At 39.7% G+C, this 24,510-nt stretch overlaps 1 protein-coding gene across 1 annotated transcript in view; it reads left to right on the top strand.

Moving 5' to 3' along the window:
• CNTN4 (contactin 4) overlaps positions 1–24,510 on the top strand; it is a 566,875-nt gene that overhangs the window by 377,500 nt on the left and 164,865 nt on the right. The window contains exons 7-8 of the mRNA XM_003785487.3: positions 5,209–5,311; positions 8,848–9,032. Coding sequence (XP_003785535.3) covers positions 5,209–5,311; positions 8,848–9,032 — 288 coding nt within the window. The remainder of the gene's footprint in view (positions 1–5,208; positions 5,312–8,847; positions 9,033–24,510) is intronic.

The raw sequence follows: 24,510 nt of genomic DNA, 5'->3' as shown, positions 1-24,510 counted from the left end.
AAAAAAAAAAAAAAAAAGAAACTTAAGCCCTCCAGTTGACTTAAAGTTTGAGAACCACTGCTTCAGGAAAAATACCTAGGAATTTCTAGCCATGTAATCTTCATGAAGTCAACTCTTTCAGTTCATTAGTCAACAGTCATTGCCTGAATCAGCCACATGACTGTGCACTGCACTGAGAAAGAGTAGCCTGTAACTGTCAGGAAGATAAGAATTGGGGCTGTTTCATCCACAGTATGCCCCCACTCGCAGGCACAATTTATGGCTTATGCTTCATATTAAATAAATATTTACTGAGTTAATTTATTGGAATATTAATGAAGCTAAGCCTCTGCTTTCTGAAAAATTTGACGTATAAGTTTCAAGTACTGTAACTTTCATTATTATAGTGGCTCTTTGATTCCAAAGAATAGAAAACAGACAACACATATTAATGAATTAAAAATTCTTTTTGACTTTATATATAAGATTATAGGTGTCTATTTAGAATTGAAAGGAAATGTTTCAATAGGCAAATCAGATATTTCATACAGCAGAAAATGAGTATTGCTGAGTTTATATACCCTGGTTAAAGTAGACTATCTTTTTTTTTTTGCAGTTTTTTGGCTGGGGCCAGGTTTGAACCCACCACCTCCAGTATATGGGGCTGGTGCCCTACTCCTTTGAGCCACAGGCACCTCCCAAAGTAGACTATCTCATGTGCTCCACACTTCTTTACCTTTTTTTTTGAAGACATGGCTAGGCCTTCACATCTTCTACCTACTTAAATAGTTTGATGATGGAAAAAGGGTTCTGGAGCAATTCCATCTATGGCCTTACTCTTTTAGCCTAATATTTCTGTACATCCTCAGAGCAGCTGTACACCAATTAATTTCAAGAGTATTCAGGTGGTCAGAGGAAGAGCTTTAATGACGCCCTGTTTTCAGGGGACTTTGGTTTCTTAAGAAACAAAACAGGCAACAAAGCTCTTAAATTTAACACAGAACGTCATGGCCAAAATAGTTAAAATGAAAAAAAAAATAGTAAAATAACAATATAGCCTGTGCCAGATGTAACCAATTAAATGAAACAGTTCACAGGTGTTCAAAAAAAATGTCCATAATATAGCGGGAGAAAATCACTTCCCTCATTTTTATGATTTTAATAATAGGACAATCTTTATATACAGTGAAAATCCTTTTAACTGCAGTGACAGTATGCCCTGCTGTCTCTGATCCATCTCCTTCTGTACTGTAATTTCTGTCATATACCCTGTTGATACTGATGACTCTGTTATTCATATTGCTATATCCATAAATATGGCTTACTATGTCTCAACCCAGAAATCGCTCCATGTGACCAGATAAACAGCCTATAGACAACATTTTAGGAAAAGATAATCTTAGTTGAGTAAACTTGTGCTAGAAGCCACCATACTTTATAAGTAACATCCATGCGTGGAAAGAAGTACTTGTTTGATTAAATGACTATCACCTATCACAGTATAAAGACCTCCCATCTTCCTATATCTTTTCTTCCTTTCTACAAATTCCTACTCGTATATTTCCCCCCATATTCCCAGTACTGGACTGGCATTTGTGAGAGATACAGACAAAAGAATAGAAGGATTTACATTCCTCAAACAGGTAAGAGTACAAAAGAAGAGACACCATGTATACAAAGAGCTATAAAGATGACACAAAAAGATGATACTATTCAAGAGGTGCCTTAAAGGTTACAGGTACAGTGTTTTATGTCAGTAGTTATTTCCTGAATATCTATTAAGTGAAGGGTCCGAAATAGAAGTTAGGGATATGACTCAGCAAAAGACACATTATTTAGTGTTATAGGTTTTACCATCTGTGTGGAAGACAAATGCTAAACACACAGACCCATGAGTGGATTATTCACTGAGATAAGTAACATGAGGAAATCATATTCAAGTGAGAAGTACAGTAGGGGCCTATTGTGGACAGGATGATCAGAAACGACTGCTCTCAGGTGGCATCAGTTTAGCTGAGGCATGAGAAAGAGTCACCCATGTAAAAATTGTGGGAAACACAAGAGAAGTAAAAACATGTCCACACAAAAACTTGCATGTAAACATCCATTGAAGAATTATTGGTGATAGGTAGAAGTAAAAGCCACTGGAACATACATCAACTGGTGCTGTGGGTCCCCTGAAAAGGTACGTTGAAGTCCTAATGCCCAATCCCTCGGAAAGTGACCTCATCTGGAAGTAGAGTGATTATCGATGTAATTAGTGAAGAGATGAGAGGAGAGTAGGATGGGCCCTTAACCCAGTGTGACTAGTGTCTTTCTAAAAGGACAGTGGTTCTAGGACACACTCAGAGAATGCCCTGTGACAGCAGAGGCAGATGGCATGACAAGGCCACGAGGCAAGGAAGACCAAAGGTTGAACAGCTCCCACCAGGAGCTGGAAAGAGGCGAGGAAGGAAGGATCACCCCAAGTCCAGGAGAGGGCATGGCCTGGTCAACACCTTTATGACTTCTAGCCTCTAGAACTGTGAGGGAATAAATTTCTTTTGCTTAGGCACTTGTGTTACTTTGTTACAGCATCCCTAGGAAGTGAATACAGCCCCCAGATAGATAGACACAGAGAGAACTCGGTATATCCAGGCAGTGGAACTGCAATAAATGGAACAAATCACTGGTACATGTTGTAATGTGACTGAACCTTGCAAACATTATGCCAAGTGAAAAAGCCAGACCAAAAAAAGACCAATATTGTGTGATTCTGTTCCTATGAAATATCCGGAAAGGACAAATGTGTGTAGAGGGAAAGCAGATGAGAGCTTGCCTGAGGCTGGGACTGGTAACAGGCATGAGCTATAAACAGCTATGAGGGATCCTAGTGGGGTGACGGAAATGCCTAAAACTGGATTGTGGTGATGGTTGCACAACTCAGCAAATTCGCTAAAAATCATATTGGCTTATACACTTAAGTGAACTTTTTGGTATGTAAATGCTACCTAAAAAAATGTTGTTTTAAAAAAATAATACGGGTAACAGTGAGACTGAAGCAGAAAGAGTTTTGTTGCTGTCTGGTCATTTAAAGACCACCACAGGCTAGAAGATAGGGCATGGGGTCAGAGGGCAGCAGTAAGCAGGTAAAGGGTCCTGGGAAGGTGAGTTTGCAGGCTGGGCCTTAGGGTTTGAGGGCGAGGAGATAACAGTTCAGGGATCTGGGACATTGCATCTCTGCATTGCCAGTGATATTTCAGTTCCTCAGAACAAGAATTGTGCAAGATATATTTTCTCCTTGATGTAATTTTCATGACTGGACCACAGAGACACAATTTATATGTGGTGTTTTTAGAAAGATGGAGGCTAGGGAAAAAACCCAATCACTTCTAAGACATCCTTGCCCCTTGTATTATTGTCTTAACTCCGCCAACACGTGATACTCTGCAATGCAGACTAGTATCTTAATTTCCTGGGAGGATGAAAGACCTCTTCTCTCAGGGGCGGTTCTTTTTGTAATTAACACTGCTCTCAGATTTTACAGCCACATACCCAGCACTAAAAGGTGTTAACTTTCTGGCTGCACTCAGAGTCATACTACTGATATTTCTGGGATGATGAGTCACCTGTCTGGGCTGTTTGTTAGCAAGTTTGGCAGCTGTGTGTGAATGCCCTTGTTAGAAGGCACTCCATCCTTACCGGACTAGTTATGTGCAAATGCTCAACGTAAGGCAAACCCAACCAAAGGTGAGAGAGATTGGTCAAAAAAGGAGGAACGATTTTGTTTCTAAACACTGCCAGCATGGATTCCGTTAGTATATTTTAATCTCGTTTAACAGTGTTACTCATTGCAGTGGTGAGGAGCACGGGAAGTCTTAACCTCAGGAAGGGTAAGCATCACTTCCCATATAGGTTGCTACCTGTGGGTCCTCTCTTCAGAAACATGCCTTCATTAGGGAACTGGGACCGAGATTAAGACAATGAATTAAATTATTTCAAAGGTCCCTTCCAAATCCAACACTCCCTGTCATCCTAGGAGAGGAAGAAAACAACCAATTTTGTTTAGATTTGGACTTTTGACAATGTACCTCACAAGAAACCTTGCTGGACTGTAAGTCATCTGAAACTCAGGGTCAGTTCCCCCTTTTTTTTTTTTCACAGTTTGAGGAGATACTCTGGATGCACCACAAACTCTGAAACACCGGAGGTTAAGGGTCACCTCTGCAAAATGAGTGAAATCGTTTCTCTTGGTTATTGTACATTTCCACATCCATTCCTTGTGTTTAACCTTTTCTCCTGAGGTTCAGTCTCTCTTTTCTCTGACCATGGGAAGGTGAGACAAAATGGAGAGTCCTATCTTTTCATAGCAAGCTAGATAATTCCAAACTCTTTCTGACACTGTTGAATCAGAGTTCGAAGAAAATGACTAGAGATGGAAGAGAAATAAATGTACTATAACAATTAGAGCAATGGTAGATGGGATTGGTCACGTGCTGATAAGAAATAGTTGATAAGTGGTTAGTGATAAAACATAGACTTACTTTTTTGGGCTATGTTTCCTTGGCCATAACTGTACATTTTCCAGGATATGGAAAAATTGGGAGAATATGACCATTAAGATAAGTGTGCCATTGGCAAGGTAGGTATAACTTAAAGGTTGTTTTCCGGAGCTGTTTCCCATTATTATTTTTTCATTATTCCAGAATATAATAAAACTACAGGCCTATGATATCACCTCACGTATACTAATTTATGGTTAATTCCAATGGGCCTTGGAAGGGAAAGTAAAAATTGTGGCTACAGAATGATCACTGAGAAAAAAAAAATTTTTTTAATATTTAGAGGTAGTAAAGCATGTAGGTATGTTTAAAAGCACTTTTAAATATTAGAGCTTTTTCTGCAGTATACTTCCAAGAAGAAAATGTATTTGATTTTCCAAGTGATAAGGTCTTTATCCTCTTCACCTTCCCCTCTCCCCTGACTACCCTGAGATATATTTTTGAGAAGTGAAGCTGTATGATGAAGAATTTAATCCTAGGTAGATGGTGTAGTGCTGTGGTACAAATTCTTCCCTAGCAGTCACTGGGGGAAGGGCCACAATTCGTGGTCATTAGAGGGGGGACCTGCTTTAAGAGAAGGAATTACTTGTACCCATAATGTTATAGAGCTACATACTTCATTAACAGAAAAATGCTTATATACATTTGAAACGAATCTCCAAGGCTTAGCCTTTTTGTTTATTCACAGGCGTGATGGGTGAATATGAGCCAAAAATAGAAGTACAGTTCCCAGAAACGGTCCCGACCGCAAAAGGAGCAACGGTGAAGCTGGAATGTTTTGCTTTGGGAAAGTAAGTTCTGGTTTCTCTTCCTCCGCGTCCTCCCCGCAGCATGGGCCGGTACAGAATTTTCCTGGCGCTGTTCACAGTGACAGTCAGGTCAAGCCTTGCTCTTTGTAATTCTGTGTGTACATCTCTGATTCTTCCTTCTCTATGGAGGGAGGGCGTGAAATGGTGCAAGAGGGATTAGGCTGCCACGATTGGCGTGGCCACAAGGAGAGGAGAATGGGCAATTCTGCAAAAGGATTTTGTTCTATTATTCTGACCTGTAATGTGCATGCTGTCTAACCCGGGATGACAGGAAAACAATGGCCTTTATTTAAGGTACAGTCAAGCTGAGTATTTGAAAAAATACGGACTTTCATTCTGGGCCATTTACAGAGGACACATCAAACGTTTCTTGAATTTCTTTTTAAATTGTCAGGCTCTTCTCTCCACTTTGGATTCCCTTCTGCTTTGGCCAGAGATAGGTGTGAACTGATATTTTCTAAGAGAGTCTGTTTTACAGATTTGTCTGACAATTATTTACAACTATGTTATTCACTCTAGATTATCTTTTAAAAAGCCTGCTTGGGAACTAGTTAACTTTTCCATAGAGTGTCTGTCAGAGGGCATGAAGAGAATGGAATGCAGATCAGTTGGGATTTTTATTTGCCAGTAGCCAGCAGAAAAGGTTTGGCATAAACAGAAATGAAGTGTCATCTGAAGTGAGAATTTTTTTTAATTTTTTTATTTATTTAATTTTTTTTTTGCAGTTTTTGGCCGGGGCCAGGCTTGAACCTGCCACCTCTGGTATATGGGGCCAGCACCCTACTCCTTTGAGCCACAGGTGCCGTCCTGAAGTGAGAATTTTTACATCTGTGATTTTAATGATCCATGTCAGTCTCAACCCTCATCCCCGTCTTTCTAGCTAGTCCATTACCAAATCTCTGTTTTTTTTTTTTTTTGAAACAGAGCCTCAAGCTGTCCCCCTGGGTAGAGTGCTGTGGCATCACAGCTCACAGCAACCTCCAACTCCTGAGCTCAAGTGAGTCTCCTGCCTCAGCCTCCCAGGTAGCTGGGACCACAAATGCCTGCCACAATGCCTGACTATTTTTTGGTTGCAGCCATTATTGTTGTTTTGGTGGACCTGGGCTAGATTCGATCCCACCACCTTAGGTGTATGTGGCTGGCGCCTTAGCCACTTGAGCCACAGGCACCGAGCCCCAAATCCCTGTCTTTATCCTATGCCCAAATGTTGACCAAGGAAGCAACGCTGACTCTTGCCCAATCCTTGTCTCAGCATGTAATCAGTTCTCAGTTCTCTTACTGTTTTGCATTTTATAGCATAGAGGAAAGAGGTTCCTTTTTTCATTTTACTATCAGCTCTAATAGAAAGGTTGTTTTGGTTTCTGTGTGTTCCCAAGTCATGGAAATATAAACTGTAGCAGTATCTTTACTTTGGTACAGTACAGTGGTAAAGTGTTATGTCCTGAAAACTTAACCACATTAAATAAATTATGACATAGCTATAGAATTGAACACTATACGGACATTAAGAGTCAAGTCGTAAAACAAGATGTAAGACAGAGAAAATCCCTATGATTTATTGCTATGAGAAAAAAAGCAGATTGAAAACAGTGTAATAGGGTCATTTTTTAAATTGTAATGCATTGGTATATGCATAAGTATTTGTATGTGTATATGTAAAATTCATCACGGAAAGGTAAAAGCAGGTGACTGCATAGTCTAGGTATGTATTGGTGAACTTTGTAAGGAGATCCCTTAGAAAATCTTCTGTGGATAAAGGGAGCAAAATTCATATTGTTCACACTTCAAAGGGGGCTGTGAATTAGACTCTATTCATGCTGCTTGAATGGCGCTAGAATACAAACAAAAGACACAAATTGGGCTCCTCAGTCTACACAGAAATGTTTGGGTATGCACTTCCTGCTCTGAAAGGTATCATCATTGCCCACTTAAGAGCAGAAAGACTATGTCTAAGTACAGTTGTTTTTAAAAGGCGTGTATTAAGTGTATATTTCACCAGATGTAAAGACGCCCGTAATGTGTTTTTGATAGAGCCCTTTCTGTGTTTTGAGTTCATGTCTGGCTAATGAACTTAAATTCTTCCAAAACAAGTAAAGTAGAGTTGATGGATTTAATGTTTTAAATACCATCTCAGGTTTTCCAAAGAAGATTAGCAAGTCTTTAGTCTAATTGCTTCTCTGTGTGTGTTTTTGTGAAAAAATAAATAAGTAAATAATCGTATCCTCTGGTAGGAAGCCACAATCGTAAAAGCTGTGGTTAGCTCGCTAACCATTGATTTGCAGACTCAAGGATGCTCCCCCTTGCAATTTCAGATGTGTTCTAAGTAGTTCTGGCAGCAGGATTATAGGTGCCTTGAGAGGACATAAAGACCCCACAGGCTGCTTCTTTATTTATTTCACTATTTTAAGTAAAGTCTCCACGTGGACTCCTGAGTTCGCATGATTCTCCATATTTAAATACATAAGTAACGGCAAGGAGAATAACCATGTTGTCAGAAGCAGTGTACCTTGAGTCACCCTTCCTGTATGTCAACAATTAGGTGGTATCTCCCAAGTTGTGTGAGCTTTTTATTTCTACTCTCATTTATTCATTATTTGGGTGTTTCTCATAGTAAGGTGCATGCACAGAAGATTTATAAAAATCTGTTGTTTCTATCATCTATTGCTGCGAAACGAACTTCAAAAGAACAACCAACCAACATTTTATTATATCTCACAATGTGCAGGTTAATCAGCAAGGCTTAGCTGGATGGTTCTCTTGCTTTACGTGGTATTACTTGATATTCGGCCGACAGACAAATGGGTCTGGGAAGCTCATGAGAGTCTTGCATTTCTGGTGTTTGGTGGGAATGTAGGAAGGCTGATCTCACTGGGATTGTCAACTGGGAACCTTCTTTAAAACAGCCTCTCCTGCATGGCAGTCTCAAGATATTCACACTTCTGGTAGGAAAGCTCAGGGCTCCCAGGGAGCATGTGTTCCAAGAGACAGAAAGTACAAGGTGCCAGCTTCTTAACTCCTGAGCTTGGATCCTGACACATCACTTCTGCCTTGTTTCATAATGTGAGTTAAGATGGTCAAAAACACTCACAAGGTTCAACAGCAGAGACCTCATCTCAATGGGAGGAAAGTGAAAGAATTTACAGCCGTCTTTCATTGCCACAAATGCACATGGACATTTTTATTTTCATATTGAAGATTTAGAGAAACATATATTGAAAAAATATAACAAACGTACAAATCTGTTCTCATTTAAATGATAATACTATACTGGTGATAGATCACCTTGGTTAAAAATTACCTGATTTTAAGAAAAACGCTAAGTAGATAATAATACGAGTGATGCAGGATATAGTTAAAATCACAATAGTGACGCGGGAATGAATGAATTCTGGGAAGCACTGTCTCAAGCGAGCTTTTATGTTTAGAACCAGGAAGGAAAGGGTGGTCAGGAGGATAGGTTCAAATAAAAGATACACTTTCCTACCATGTGGTTCACTCCTTTTCCTTCTTTCTATCAGCCCGGTACCAACTATTACCTGGAGAAGAGCTGACAGCAAGCCAATAGCAAGGAAAGCGCGAAGACACAAGTCCAATGGGATTCTTGAAATTCCGAATTTTCAGCAGGAAGATGCTGGTTTATATGAATGTGTGGCTGAAAATTCCAGAGGGAAGAATGTAGCAAGGGGACAGCTAACTTTTTACGGTAAGTTTGTGATTCCAGTTTATCATTTGCAGTACCACAGCACTTCTTGGTATTAAAAAACCCTTGGTTTGCTACCCAATTAACATTCCCTGGATGATTCTGAATGTGGAGAGTGAAATGGGGGCAAGGATGTTGATGGAGCAGAGAGGAAGGAATTAGGCTGATGTGTTTAGGGGGTGAGTCTTAGTGTGAACACACTTGCAGAGATGTCTGTTTTTCTTCTTCCCATCAAGCTGTTAACCTGACACAGGAAACGTTTTGTTATTCCTCCTCCTGATTTATTTTTGTTTAAAGCTCTATGCTCTTCTTCATTAGAATTTTGATTTGGGGCTTGTGTTAATCCTTTGTAATTGCTCCTATTTGGTGGCAATTTAATGTAATACCGTGAACATTTCGAAATGCCACTGTCCAAATTTAGTTCCTATCAGAGTGGAACGTGACGAATCTCTCTCGCCCCAAAGACTTTGTGTGCAGCTGCTCCTATTCCGATCAAATCATCAGCATTGATGCAATCATAATATAAATGCAGAAGCTCTAGCACATGGTCATTGTTGAGCCCATCTTGGAAACCCAGTTAGGACATTGATTTGAAATCCAGAAAAGAATTTCATTGGATAGGCATTTTGAAAACAAATTGAGTTCTGCCAAGTTGGAGCATGCCCACATCCCATCTGTCTGGGATACAGAAAACAAATATTATAGACTGATAATTATTTAGGAAAGGTTTAAATAAACAGCAATGCCTGTTGAAATGGTGACAATAGTTCTGTAGGGGCAAATTACAACACAAGCTTTAAATGTTCTTCTTCCTTGAAATAACCAATATACCACAAAGATCTATTTATTCCACCAAGCCTTCCTCCAAAGCATTTTAGTTTTAATATATGGCTGAAGAATTCTGTTCATATATCACATTAAGTTTTTTAAAAGCTTGGTTGGGGAAATGTTGGTTCCGTTAGTTTGAAGTCAATGTCTCCGGGTAGAAAATAAAACTTAAGAAAAAAAAAAGAAGAAGAAATCCTTGACTGGATTGAGTGTAGAGTTCTAATGTCTACCAGCCTTTAGCAACCTCCCCACATGACCCTCTGCATTTTGGACTTTCATCCTTCTGATGCAGCACATGTGTCTGGAGAGCTCACAGAGGTCTAGAAATACTTCACTCGATGAGCTGGGCATTAGCTATTTAAATCCCTTTAAATAGCTATTAATTCCCTTTAATCATTCTATTTTCCTTAAGAATAATAAAGAACTAACTACTCCTGCCAAATGACAGACCTAATATTTGATATGTTTCTTAAACTGTGGCTGTGGCTATCTTATTTGATGGGTTGAAAAGCCAAGGACACCACACTAAATTTAGACTGGGGAAAACAGAAGAAAGTTACGGATTTGTTCAGTGAGATGTAATTGCTATGTATTTTTTTTTAGCAGTTTAGGGTTCATTATTTCTCAGCTGTGTAATCATTATTTTTTTTCTATGTCAGGTAGGGACCATCTGAAAATATTCAGGTAATTAGCCAATGTGTTCTCTTCTTTCCTTAGTTAAGGAGACTTTCCAATACAGTGGTCATTGTTCCTAAAGGTTATTTGAGTTGCTCAACGAATTAAATAAAGTCATGTTCACTTTCATGATGTTCTCTTTAAGTAAAATACCTGCTTTCAATGGGTTACAAAGATGTGAAATGTTCTTCTAACCGGCAGCTGGCGCAGTGGTGCTTTCTAGAGGGTCAGAGGGGCCCTGAACTGGAAATAGAGTACTCCAGAGTTGACTGGTCTGGAGAATCTGCTTTGTCATCCGCCCCCAGCCTTGTGAGGGGAAATGTTTTTTTCAGAGATCCTGCCCAGGAGATGAAAATCAGGTTCTAACAATATTTCCTTTGGAAATGGAGTTATCTGCAGCCACGCATGGGGGGAATCTTCTGCCTTCTGACGATAACTCTGCTTCACCTCAGTTGTCAGCCATGCTCAGCCTTAGAGACCTGTCAGACCAGTTGACTTTCCTAGCACTCGGATATTGAATCTATGTTTATCCTTTTGTTTTTCCTCAGCCAGCGTATCAGTGACACAGAAATTATCTAATTGTTTTCGTTGTCACAGGAGAGCTTAATTATACATAAGTGCTTGCCTGTCAGTTTCCCCCCCCTCATGTTTTTGGTCTAGGTTTTCCCAATGCTGTATTTCCAATTTAAATGAATTATTATAATTAAAATCACTGTGGAGATCACAAAGGGGGAGAAAGTAGCCCCGGCCACTTATCCATGAACATTCTGTCTTTGATGACGAGACAGACTCTTACAGCATTACTATGTGCTGTGCTCAGGAATTATAAACTGTGAGTTTGAGCTGAGAAACCTGCTTTGCGCTCTCTCTCTCTTTTTTTTATTTTAGTTCTTAGTTATTTCATTCCATTCATCAACTCCCCCCTTCAGCAACCACGTATGTGCCCACTCCCCTCCCATTCAGGCTTGAGAAAATGATCACTTTTTTCTTCCTGTGTTAAAGACATTTCACCTTCTTCTGAAGTCCAGCTGGGCACGATTCCGTTTCTCCTACCTTCCACGTACCTGAGTAATGCAAGGGACTATGTTCCTACTGTGGCCATGTCTCTAGATGAGCATGTGTTACTCATGTCTGGTGTATAGAAAGAACTGAAATAGATTCAAACATAAAATACTTCTACTCTACCACATCTTCCCCAGGTATTTTTGCTATAACTTGTACTTGGCCAGTGTGTTCTTGTTTTAATCTGCTCTTAGAATCTTTGGGGGAACACTAAAAACTCCCTAACAGATTGATCTATTTTCAAAGATAAATACTATGGGTCTTTGTTCCTAAAAGTAGAAATTTTCCAAAATGACTTTTTTTTTTAATTGTTTGGGATTGATTGAGGTACAAAGAATTAGGTTACACAGAGTGCATTTGTTAGATAAAGTCCCTATTATACTAGTGTCCCACCCTCAAGAGGTGTGCTGTACACCGTGTTTCCAAAAGGACTTTAATATGTTATTTACTTGTTCAACAAATATTGTTTTGATAGTGTACCATGTGAAAGGGACTGTTAGTCGCTAGGGCTATAAGACAAAAATCCCCGCCTCTGAGGACCTAACATTTTACTGGATGTTAACAGACAATATACTATTAAGCAAATAAATGAACCAGAAAACTCCATATTGTAGTAAGACTTATAAAAAACATAATTAGGTTTTATTATTAAGAGTACTTGAGAGCCTGGGAAAGGCTTCTTATGATAAGGTGGTCAGGGAAACCTTGTCTGAGGATTGGTCTTTGAGCTGAAAGCTGAAGGATAAAAATGAGCCAAGCTTTCAAGGAGAAGTATATTCCTGGCAGAATGTAAGGAAGTGCAAAGGTCCTGGGGCAGAAAACTACTGGACTTGCTGAAGATGCAGCAAAGAAGTCAGTGTAACGGCTCGGCGCCTATAGCTCAACCGGCTAAGGTGCCAGCCACGTACACCTAAGGTGGCGGGTTCGAATCCCCAGCCCGGACCCGCCAAACAACAATGATGGCTGCAACCAAAAAATAGCCGGGCATTGTGGCGGGCGCCTGTGGTCCCAGCTACTTGGGAGGCGGAGGCAGGAGACTCGCTTGAGCCCAGGATTTGGAGGTTGCTGTGAGCTGTAATGCCACGGCACTCTACCCAGGGGGACAGCTTGAGGCTCTGTCTCGGAAAAAAAAAAAAAAAAAAGAAGTCAGTGTAACTAAATCACAGTCAGCAAGGGGACAGAGGTGTGATACACGGGAAGGTGACAGACTGTGTCGCACCGTGTAAGCCAGGCACAGAGGTTCAGTTTTAGTCTGAGTACAGTGGGGAGCTGTTAGAGGATTTCAGGAAGGAGTGAGACTCTGTTTCAACCATGCTTTTTAAAAGATCACTCTGGTGAAGAGATGATAGGACATCAAGCCCAAATGCAGGACCCCAGTGAGGAAGCCATTGCCACTGTCTAGGTGAAGAGATGCTGGTGGCTAGGACTCAATGTAGAAAAAGAAACAGAGACATTTGAAATATATTTTGGAGTTAGAGCCAAGAGGACATTCCATTTCCCTCCCACAACTACCTAGTTCATGGATACTGAAACTTATTCACAGAGAAATGAACGTAACTGATTGAAGTTTACACAGTGGGACGCAGGGCTAGATTCCAATGCAAGAGGTTCTGGAATTTCAGTGTGCATCAGAATAACTTGAAAGTCTTTTTAAAATGCAGAATACTGGCTTGGTGCCTGTGGCTCAAGCAGCTAAGGCGCCAGCCACATACACCTAAGGTGGCAGGTTCGGATCCAGCCTGGGCCCGCCAAACAACAATGATGGCTGCAACCAAAAAATAGCCTGGTGTTGTGGCGGGCGCCTGTGGTCCCAGCTACTTGGGAGGCGGAGGCAGGAGACCCGCTTGAGCCCAGGAGTTGGAGGTTGCTGTGAGCTGTGATGCCATAGCACTCTACCCAGGGGAATAGCTTGAGGCTCTGTCTCCAAAAAAAAAAAAAAAAATGCAGAATGCTGGGCTCTATCTCAGGAGGTTTTGATTTATTAGGTCCAGAGTGGGACCCAAGAAAATGCATTTCTGTTATGTTCCCAAGTAACAGTGATGCTGTTTTCCAGGGACCGCACTGTGAGAACCGTTGGTCTATGCTTAGGCCATTTCCAAGTGTATAGTGAAGCTGAAATTTTATTACATGCAGGGGAGGGTGTTCCTACCTCTCTGGAAAGCTGACAGCTTGCTGTTATATCAGGCATTGCAGCCAGTCTACACAGACTAAGTAGAATGAGAGTACTAAGGCACTTATCTTTGATGAAAGAAAAGGGAAATATAAGATGAATTTAATTCACTTGATAATAATTCATCTTTCCACTTCATTGTGTCTTTATAGTCACTTTCTTTTTGCACAAACAAATGACTGGAATTATAGTCATCATTTGGAAGAATGAAGTATGGACTAAAGAACCTGATATTGAATACCTTTGGTATAATTTCTTCAATATATACCAGGTGTTATGAGAATAAACCATCTTCATCATTAGGAAATACAATATATGAGCAGTAAACAAGGCCGTATTTCATAGAATCCAATAATCCTTGAGCTGGAAGGAACTGTTGAGGCTAAGCCTTCGATATTTATAAATAAAAATTTTTTATAATTAAAAAGTAAGGCCTAGAAATATAAAATAATTTATTCAAGGTTCTACAACGAGAGGGAATCACAGCTATGACTAGAACTGTTCTTTCTGCTACATTATGTTAATTGTCCTGCTATTATGACATTTTAATACTGTGAATAGGTAAGGGGAAAAAAATCCATCAATTATTCAGATACTCTTTCTGCACGTTTTCCACAACCCATGTCACAAATGAAAACAGCGGGATGAACAACTGACTTAATTCACTTTCTGTTTTCTAAATGGGTCACCTGACTACTGAGTCCAAAAGAGCTCATTCCTCTTCTTCAAATTACGTGTAAGACAATATGTCTAGACCTTGTATGCTACAGTCCTTTGGCTCTAAAGGCAAAACTGCAGGCTTGATGACACTGCAAATGGTGTTTGAGTATCTCTAAGGTCATCAGTAAGTGAATACAGAAGCATCTTGCAGCCCAGCATACTAATTCCCCACGGGTGTGCTATGTATATGCGATCGCTAGATAATATTCAGCCCTGCAAAGAGGCTTAAAGGACAGAATGACCAAAAAATGAACACACCAGATAAGGTAATTTCACAGTAGAGCAATAGTCTGCTTAATTGTCCTAGACAGAACTGATATTGATACCCTCAATTCCCTGAGTGTCCCTTAAGATAAATTCAACAGTTTTGTTTCTTTCCTTCATCTGGTAGTTCTGATAAAATAGGTTACTGTAATTTTTCAAGGGAGCACATTGAGAACATACTGTACATAACGGTCAACGGGAATTAATACAGGAGTTACAGGGGGAGGGGTACAAGGTCCTTACCCTGAGAGAAACTTTAAGCCATAAAAGAAAGAGTCACAGCAAGGGCAACATACTGAAATGCAATTCAGGTCTCCTATGGTGCCACTGGGGGTAAAATGTTGCGGTTACATTTTTATTCATCAAGGAATATTGCTCACATTTACTGGTGAGAAATGTTGCTTAAGTGAATTCATTTATTTGAGAATGTCTCTGCTTGTCAAATGCAGGAGTTCTCAAACTGTTGGTTTCAGGGCTCCTTTTTACCCTGAAAAATTATCGAATACCTCAAAGAGTTTTTGTTCATGTATCCCACCAACGTATACAATGCTATAAATCGAATCTGAGAATTTAACTTAGTACTTAATTTAAAACGACAACACCACAATCAGTGCATGTTAACACAACTAACGTATTTTAAGAAAACTGACTGTGTTTTCCCAAATTAAAAAAAAAATTAATGAAAAGAGTGGCATTGTTTATTTTTTTTTCCAATTCTTTTTAATGTCTGTTTGAATAGAGGAAAGCAGGATTCTCCTAGGTGCTTCTGTAACCCATCTGCCATGCTAGGTTGTTTTGGTTGAAGTATAATATATGAACAATAAAGCATAAATAGAGTCTAGTCTGGGGGTAGGGGAAGGCAGAAGTGGGGAGGGAAGAGGACAAGTGGCAGAAAGAGGGAGGGCATGAGGTGGGATCTGACCTAATGTGCACAGTGTGAGGGTGTGTAACACACCCCCTCGGTCAGGGGCTCTTTTTCAACTGGAACTTCAAAAGGGAGAGCAAAGTAACCTAAAAATTTGCATCCCTGTATTAATTTGAAATAAATATGAAGAAAATCGGGTCTCATACATGTATAATTGGACTCCCTGAAGGGAACTTGAGGACCCTCAACTGTCCTTAGACTGCTCTTAGAGAATCCAAAAAATATTCCCATTGCCATTGGCAGGAGGGTTAGACATATTTTGAGAGCCTTTATGGATATTGGAGCCAAGCGGGCCTGTGTACCCATCCTAATTGAGCCACTTTCTGAATTTCGATGTTAATATATCTGAGCCTCATCAATAAAATGAGGTAACTCCACTTAACTTGCATATTGTAACGAGGTTTAGAAATGGGGTACATAAAATAATGCTGATAAGGTATTCTTTATATAAGTAGTGTCCATGGTTGATTATGTTTGGGACTAACGGTGGACAGAGAATGAGGGGAATTCAGCCCAGTATGAGCACATTCAGGGAAACACTGGATGGAGGCTGAGTTAAGATTTAAAAGATTTTTTTTTAAGCTTTAAAAGATTTAGCTCGGCGCCTATAGCTCAACCGGCTAAGGTGCCAGCCACGTACACCTAAGGTGGCAGGTTCGAATCCCCAGCCCGGACCTGCCAAACAACAATGACGGCTGCAACCAAAAAATAGCCGGGCATTGTGGCGGGCGCCTGTGGTCCCAGCTACTTGGGAGGCTGAGGCAGGAGACTCGCTTGAGCCCAGGAGTTGGAGGTTGCTGTGAGCTGTAATGCCACGGCACTCTGCCCAGGGGGACAGCTTGAGGCTCTGTCTCAAAAAAAAAAAAAAAAAGATTTAAGATTTCCATGGCACATAGACAAGGAAATGTACAGAAATTAATCCCTGTTAGCTTAGAGTCATAAGCAGGTTAACCTAGGTATAATCGAATAAATGAGTCTTACAGCCTTTTTGAAAGTGAATATATTGCTGATTTACAATTGTTTTAAAGATTTTTTAAAGATTTACAATTGTTTTAAAGATTTTTTTAAAAGATTTAAAAGATTTAAGATTTCCATGGCACATAGAAAAGGAAATGTACAGAAATTAATCCCTGTTAGCTTAGAGTCATAAACGGGTTAACCTAGGTATAATCGAATAAATGTGTCTTACAGCCTTTTTGAAAGTGAATATATTGCTGACTTATAATTGTTTTATTCCATAATTCCCAGCACCTCTGGAAATAAAAGACAAAATGTGCATTCGTGCAAAAATTGGTTAACAGCATATGAATTAAGCCAAAACATAAGGAAACAATGGACTGGATGACCCAAAACTGTTATGCTATGTATGTCAAATGAGCTGTAGATGTTTAGGAGGATTCAAATTGGCAGATCAACCAGGCTTCCTGGAGGAGGTGCGACTGAAGAGTGAAAAACTGAAGACAGAGGGGAATGTTCCAAAAGGACGAGATGGTGCAAAAAAGCTAAGGGGACAGGCTCTGGCTTACCGGAACAGAGGATGAAGACCCAGTATTTGACAGGAGCTGTGGGTTTATATCTTGAAGCGAGAGTAGGTGATACCAGATGGCAGAGGACTTTAAATATTTCCTAAAGATATGAAAGAACAGCAATGGCCTCCTCATTTATTTGACGTTCATAGCATGTAAAGCTCATTCACAAATCTCACCATTATCTCATACCCAGATGCCTTCCTACAGTTATATGTATTTACATATTGATGAACACGTATTAATAGAAATACGCCTGCCTTCGGCAGTCCTCTAGTGCATCTTCACACAGTTGGTTTTCATATTCAATCTAGAGTTTATTATTGTTACCTGCATGTGGCTAATGGTTATCACCTTGAGTGGCACAGTGCAAGGGGAACACAGAGGACTGCTTTAGGTTGGCTTTAGGCTATAGACAAGGAAAGAGTCCTGTGGCCTGTAATATTCCTTCTAAGTTCACCAGCTCCATATTCAAGTTTATAATCGTTCATCGACTAAGACAGATCGTATTCTGGGTGATAAAACAGTCCAAAGCCAATTTTAAGAATTGAAATAATACAGAATATATTCTCTGACTATAACAGAATTAAACTAGTAATCAATAATAGAAAAATATCTGGAAAATATCCAACATTTTTTGTTTGTTTGTTTGTTATTTCAGAGTATTATGGGTGTAATGTTTTGGTCACATGGATTGCTTTTGTACTGCTTGAGTCAAGTTATAAATGTGCCCATTGCTCAGATAGTGTACACTGTACCTGTTAGATATGATTTCTCTCATCTGCTCCCCAGCCTTCCCACCTGCTTGATTTCCATCTGTGCACACGAGTACGATTAGTTAATGCCTATATGATAGTGAATATATTTACTTTTCCATTCTTGTACTATTTAACTTAGCAGAATGGTCTCCACTTTCATCCAGATTGTTGCAAAACATATTAATTAATTTTTATGACTGAGTAGTACTCCATGGTACACACATACCACAATTTATTAATCCATGCATGAATTGATGGGACCTTCAGTTGATTCTGCATCTTCACAATTGTGAAATATGCTGCAATAAACATTCTAGTGCAAGTGTCTTTTGGATAAGATACAGACCAAATGGAACAGAACAGAGAACCCCGATATAAAACCATCCACATATTGCCATCTGATCTTGACAAAGTAGAGAGCAATACACACTAGGAGAAAGAATCCCTATTCAATAAATGGTGCTGGGAAAATTGTATCCCCACAAGTTTAAGATTGAAACAGGATCTATCTCTCACCACTCACAAAATTAATTCAAGATGGATAACAGACCTAAATCTAAGACATGAATCCATGAGAATTCTAGAAGAAAATGTTGGAAAAACTCTTCTAGATACCAGCCTAGGCAAAGAATTATATTAAGACCCCAAGGGAAATCATAGCAACAAAAAAAATAAATAAATGGGACTTGATTAGACTAAAAAGCTTCTGCACAGGCAAGGAAACCATCTACAGAGAAAATAGACACCCTACAGAATGGGAGAAGACATTTCTATGCATACAGTAAAGAGCTAATAAGTAGAATCAACAAGGAACTCAAGCAAATCAGCAAGAAGAAAAAAAATCAAACAGCCCCATTGAAAAGCCCCACAAGGGGGCCGTGGTGGCTTATACCTGTAATCCTAGCACCCTGGAAGGCCCAGGCAGGGGAATTGCCTGAAGTCACAGGTTAGAGACCAGCCTGAGCCAGGCATTGTACTGGAAACCTGGAGTCCCAGCTACTCAGGAGGCTGAGGCAAGAGAATCGCTTAAACCCAGGAGTTTGAGGTTGCTGTGAGCTATGATGCTGTGGCACTCTACTAAAGGTGAAAAAATGAGACTTTGTCTGAAAAATAAATAAATAAAAAGTACATCAAGACATGAACACAAGCTTTTCAAAAAATGCTAGACTAATGGCCAATAAACATGAAAAAATGCTGAACATCACTAATCATCAGGGAAAAGCAAACCAAAACCCATAAAGAGATAGCACCTAACCCCAGTGAGAATAGTTTTTATCAAAAAGTCCCACAGCAACAAATGCTGGCGTGGGTGCAGAGAGAAAGGAGCTCTTATGCTCTGTCGACACTACTACAGTCTCTATGGAAAATTGTTGGAGATACTTCAAAGAACTACAAGTAGGCCCAAAATCCCACTACTGGGTATTCACTTCTTTTTTTAACATGAAATTTTACAAGAAATGCTCAATACTTAATTGCTCTAATTGAAGGACGTACATTCCAAGAACCCTCAGGGTTTCATGGAATTGAGTTTGAGGATCACGATTGGTGGTGTCGTATGGAGAATGGCTGGAAGAAGTCAGAGGATGGAGATCATCAAAGCTAAACAAAGATAGACCTTGGGCCCTAATCTGGAATGCAACATGAGTACTTCTTGTAAAGCGGGGCCTTCTTTTCAGTGATTTATGCAAACTGGAAGTCAGGAGTTTTTGAGAAGACTGCAGTAATAACCTGGAAGACTCCCTACAGTAATCATAGAAAACAAGTAGTTCTAATGCTAATACTGGGAACATAGGATTTGAGATAAATTGAGAACATCTCTATGAGTCTTTAAACAGTAGAAGAATCCCAAGTTGGAGATAAAGATTTGGGAAGTTGGTAAACGTAAGCCATGTAATTTATGTTCACTATCCACTATCATGAAGTCCACTGTCACTAAAATTGTTAGAGAAGCCTCTGCAGTCCCTGGAGATGATTCATCTTCTTCATGATTGTATAAGCAAGCAAAAGTAATGGTGAATATCTGCAGATCATCATGTAATTGAAAGTCTTTTGCCAAGCATATCCTTTCTTTTAGATTTTTGAATATCTAAGGTCTAAGGCCCACGCTGGCATTTCTTTCTGTTAGAAATTTCAGTTTTCAGAAAATAAGAGAGACAGAAACCCCTGAGAATTGTTTGACCCAGTGAATTCAAATAATATCTGCCTGCAATATAAATTATTGGATAAGATACTTGCCCAGTTCCAGTGGCTGGAACACATGAGCATTGATTTAAGTCACTTCTGGCAGCTATTGAACAAAAGATTGAGATGAAGGATTATTCATTTATCCAAGAGACAGTGTCCCAGGGTTAAAGCCTGGCACAGCCGTTTAACCTTATATTTGAATTTGTAGCTTGAGAACAAGACTTAAGGAGACTTAGAGGAGGAATTCTTTTGTTTCAAAACTTAAAAGAGCATTAAAGTTCAAAACAGATTTCCTTTTTAATATGTGAATCTGTTTACTCCTGTTGAAAATGTGGAATCTGTATATTTTATCAAAAAAAGCATTTAGAAATGCCTCCTGAAATAATAGTACTGAACCAACTTATTGGGAATTTCCTCTCGGCTAGTACACTGTGAATATCCCTTATCCAAAATGCTTGGGATCAGAGTATTTTTGGATTTCAATTTTTTTCAGATTTTAGAGTATTTGCACATATTTATACTTGCATGCAATGTCTTGGGAACTAGGCCCACATCTAATATATGAAATTGATTTATGTTTCATATATACCTTAAACACATTGAAAATAATTTATACAATATTTTTAATAATTTTGTATATAAGACAAAGTTGGGGCTTTATTTATTTATTTGTGAGACAGAGTCACTCTGTACCTGGATAGAGTGCCATGGCGTCGTAGCTCACAGCAATCTCAAACTATTGGGCTTGAGCAATCCTCTTGCTACAGCCCTCAGAGTAGCTGGAACCAGAACTGCCCACCACAATGCCTGGCCAGTTTTTCTATTTTTAGTAGAGACAGGGCCTCACTCTTGTGGGTCTAGAACTCCTGAGCTCAAGCAATCCACCTGCCTCAGCCTCCCAGAGTGCTAGGATTATAGGAAAGAGGCACCATGCTCAGCCTAAAAGAAAATCCCATCACATGAGATTAGGTGTGGCATTTTCCATTTGTGGTATCACGTCAGTGCATAAAAAGTTTAGAATTTTTGATTTTGAATTTTCAGATTAGAAATACTCAACCTGTACTTATTTATTTTTGAGACAGAGTCTTACTTTATAGCCCCAGGCTAGTGTGCTGTGGCTTCATAGCTCATAGCAACCTCAAACTCCTGGGCTCCAGCAATCCTCTTGCCTCAGCCTCCCTAGTAGCTAGGACTAACAGGCATATGCCACCATACCTGGCTAGTTTTTCTACTTTTAGTTGAGACAAGTTCTCGTTTTTGCTCAGGCTGGCCTTGAACTCCCAGTCTGCCTGCCTCAGCCTCTCAGAGTTCTGGAATTACAGGCATGAGCCACCTCACCAGGCCCTCAGCCTGTATTTAGCTATGGGGTTGAAAAATGTGGTTGAGGCTCGGCGCCTGTGGCTCAAGTGGCTAAGGCGCCAGCCACATACACCCAAGGTGGCGAATTCGAATCCAGCCTGGGCCCACCAAACAACAATGACGGCTGCAACCAAAAAATAGCCGGGTGCTGTGGTGGGTGCCCGTGGTCCCAGCTACTTGGGAGGCTGAGGCAGGAAATTCACTTGAGCCTAGGAGTTGGAGATTGTTGTGAGCTGTGATGCCACAGCACTCTACCCAGGGGGACAGCTTGAGGCTCTGTCTCAAAAAAAAAAAAAGAAAAATGTGGTTGAACTTTGATATTAAGTGATAGATACCAGGTACTCAGATTCATTACCAAAAAGGTGGGAGAGGCAAATGAGATTTTCTGTAATATACCAGACTGCCATGTTTGTGATCCAAGGACTTTGAACTAAGTAGATGACCCCCCAAAATGAGAAGATATATGAGCTACTTCCATCAAGGACAGGACTTTATCCTAGTGTGAAAAAAATCACTCACTCAGATATGATTCATCCATTTTAAGCTCTTCGCTGTGTGGGCTTTTGCCCTGTAGATCTGCAATTGGCGTGTGAAAATAAACACTGTCTCATTCTTTACCATTTATATGATATTTTATTTCTGATCTTCATGGGCCCATGTCCAGATATTTACTTTAAGAGGAGTTTGTTTATATCATTTCAAATTGGGCTCATGTGGGCTAATTTTACTTTAAAAACAAAGAAAGTGCCTGACGATGGCTCTAAAACACTGAATTAGTTGTTGATTTCACCTTGACCAGCACAAATCACTCCCCCTAACATTCTTGCCAGGCACCTTGACCTCCATAACCCTGTTGGAAGAGATAGAATGAGCCCTCAGGGGTGTTTAATTAGGTAGAACTTTGCAAGGTCTTTTCAAAATTCTCTCACATCCCTCCCTTCCCTGCCTTACTTACTACTTGAGATTGCAGTTTTGCTTCCAGTGTTCTACATTTTTTAAAGAAAGCCGTAAGTAAGCCCAAGTGTTACAGGAAATCTATGACATTGAAATCTCTGTCTCTGCAAGTGGTTTTGATGTTTTGTTTTTGAACTTCAACTTGACATTGCTTCATGAGTTATATTTGTCCTTCCATTATTTTTCCCTGGTTCTCTTTCAAAAGTTTGGCCTAATTGTTACTATTCCACACATATTTCTGCGGCTTTTCTTGTTTGCTTTGTTTGCATGGACTCTGCAGGGGGTAAATATTCAGCAGGTTGAATGTGAAATCAGGCACACAACTACCCTTAGCCTTATCAGGGTTACACATGGAATTCTCCAAGCAGAGAACCTTTTTAGCTTCCTTTGCATTAGCAGCAGGAGGATATAGAACAACGAAGACTTGCAGCTCTTTCAAGGATGTGGGTTATAACCCTTCATTCACGTTAATGCTTGTTGATGTTATAACTTTTTTTTGAAGTTGACCCTGTTGGCCTCCCTTCATATGCAGCAATGCATCATCCCCATCAGTAGAGGATTTGTAAAATTGTGTTTTGTTCCCTGAAAAACATGAGATCGCATATATATGGAAAAAAGAAGAAAGGAGCACTTATTCGAGGGTCTAGAGACCTCTGCTGGTTAAGTGACTTGACGAGTGTTATTTTAGTTTTGTTTATTATTGAGAAGTAAGATAGACAGCTTGGCCTCAACACAGGCAATTCCCTTTTGAATTAGATTACTGATGAGTCGAATCCTCATTTAAGGAAGATACTGAGGTCAAATTGGCTAGAAGTCACGTTAAGAATATTGAGTGGCATCTTCTAATTAAATATTAATATTAACTTTGATTATTGGGTTTACTTTGGTAGACATTACCCTATAGAAATGCCCTATAAACACATAAAATTCTAGAATGATAGAAATGTTTATTTTCTGTGTAACTTTGGGCTAAAAGTCTTTTACCTAAATATATTTATCATTGTCAGTTAGTTGTGTGAATTGTGCCTGAGACAAGATATGAAATTTATGAAGACTTTTTATGGAATGTGGAATTAACATTGTCTTTATAACTATTAAGAATGAGGAAACAAAATGTGACCAGGGTGGCGGAGGTGGTGTACAACAGTGAGCAATACGGGAATTAAAGTCCTGCTTTGAATTCCTGTGTTAGACTGTAAGCAGGACTTGATTTTCTAAGAAGGTTTGATAAAAGTTAGGACTCACTCAGGATTTGGGGTTCTAGGGCCATACTGCTGTGAATAACTATCAATATGGAGTCGATCAGTAATAAATGACAATGATAGTCTTAGAGGAGAAAGTTATCCATATGACATATTGGAGTGAAATGGATTAGTTAGGGACAGACTAACCTATTCTAATAAAGGAGACCCCAACATACAGTGACTTCAATAAGAAGTTGTGTTAACCTGGGTGGAAATGAAGAACATTCTTCTTAGTAAAACATCACAAGAATAGAAAAGCAAGTATCCAATATACTCAATATGAAACTAGTAGATGGACAACTACATGCCCACAATAGAGAAAAACTGAACTAAACTCAATTAGGCCAGAGGGGAGGATAAAAGAGGATTGGTAAGCTCTCACTTAAGTGTACAGCACACCCCACCCCACACTTGAAGGGTTCAACTGCACCTTGAACTTTATATAACAAATGCCAACAATGTAACCTAGTTGTTTGTACCCTCATATTAATCTAAAATTTTAAAAAAAGAAGTTCATTTCTCTCTCACAGAATCTGTCCAAAAATAGGCAAGCGGGCCTGCGCCTGCTTGGCTCCACCAAGTCATTCAGGGTCCTAGGCTGGCAGGTCGGCATTTCCATCCTACATGGCTTCCATTTCTAAGCCCAAGGCTATTTCATTTGTCACTATTTTCCAATCAGCGAGAAAGGGCAAGAGGCTAGAGCAAGTATCCTTGAGTAACCTGCAAGTTGCTCTCATCGCTTTCACGCATATATGTATGTACATATGTATGTACAGTTGGCCTGAACTTAGTCACACGGTTATCTCTAGCTG

This window comes from Otolemur garnettii, unplaced genomic scaffold, assembly GCF_000181295.1.
Source record: "Otolemur garnettii isolate 467f Iridium unplaced genomic scaffold, OtoGar3 scaffold00015, whole genome shotgun sequence".
Taxonomy (NCBI): domain Eukaryota; kingdom Metazoa; phylum Chordata; class Mammalia; order Primates; family Galagidae; genus Otolemur; species Otolemur garnettii.
The sequence above is the reverse complement of the archived record's forward strand: the minus strand, read 5'-3'. Positions and strand labels throughout refer to the sequence as shown.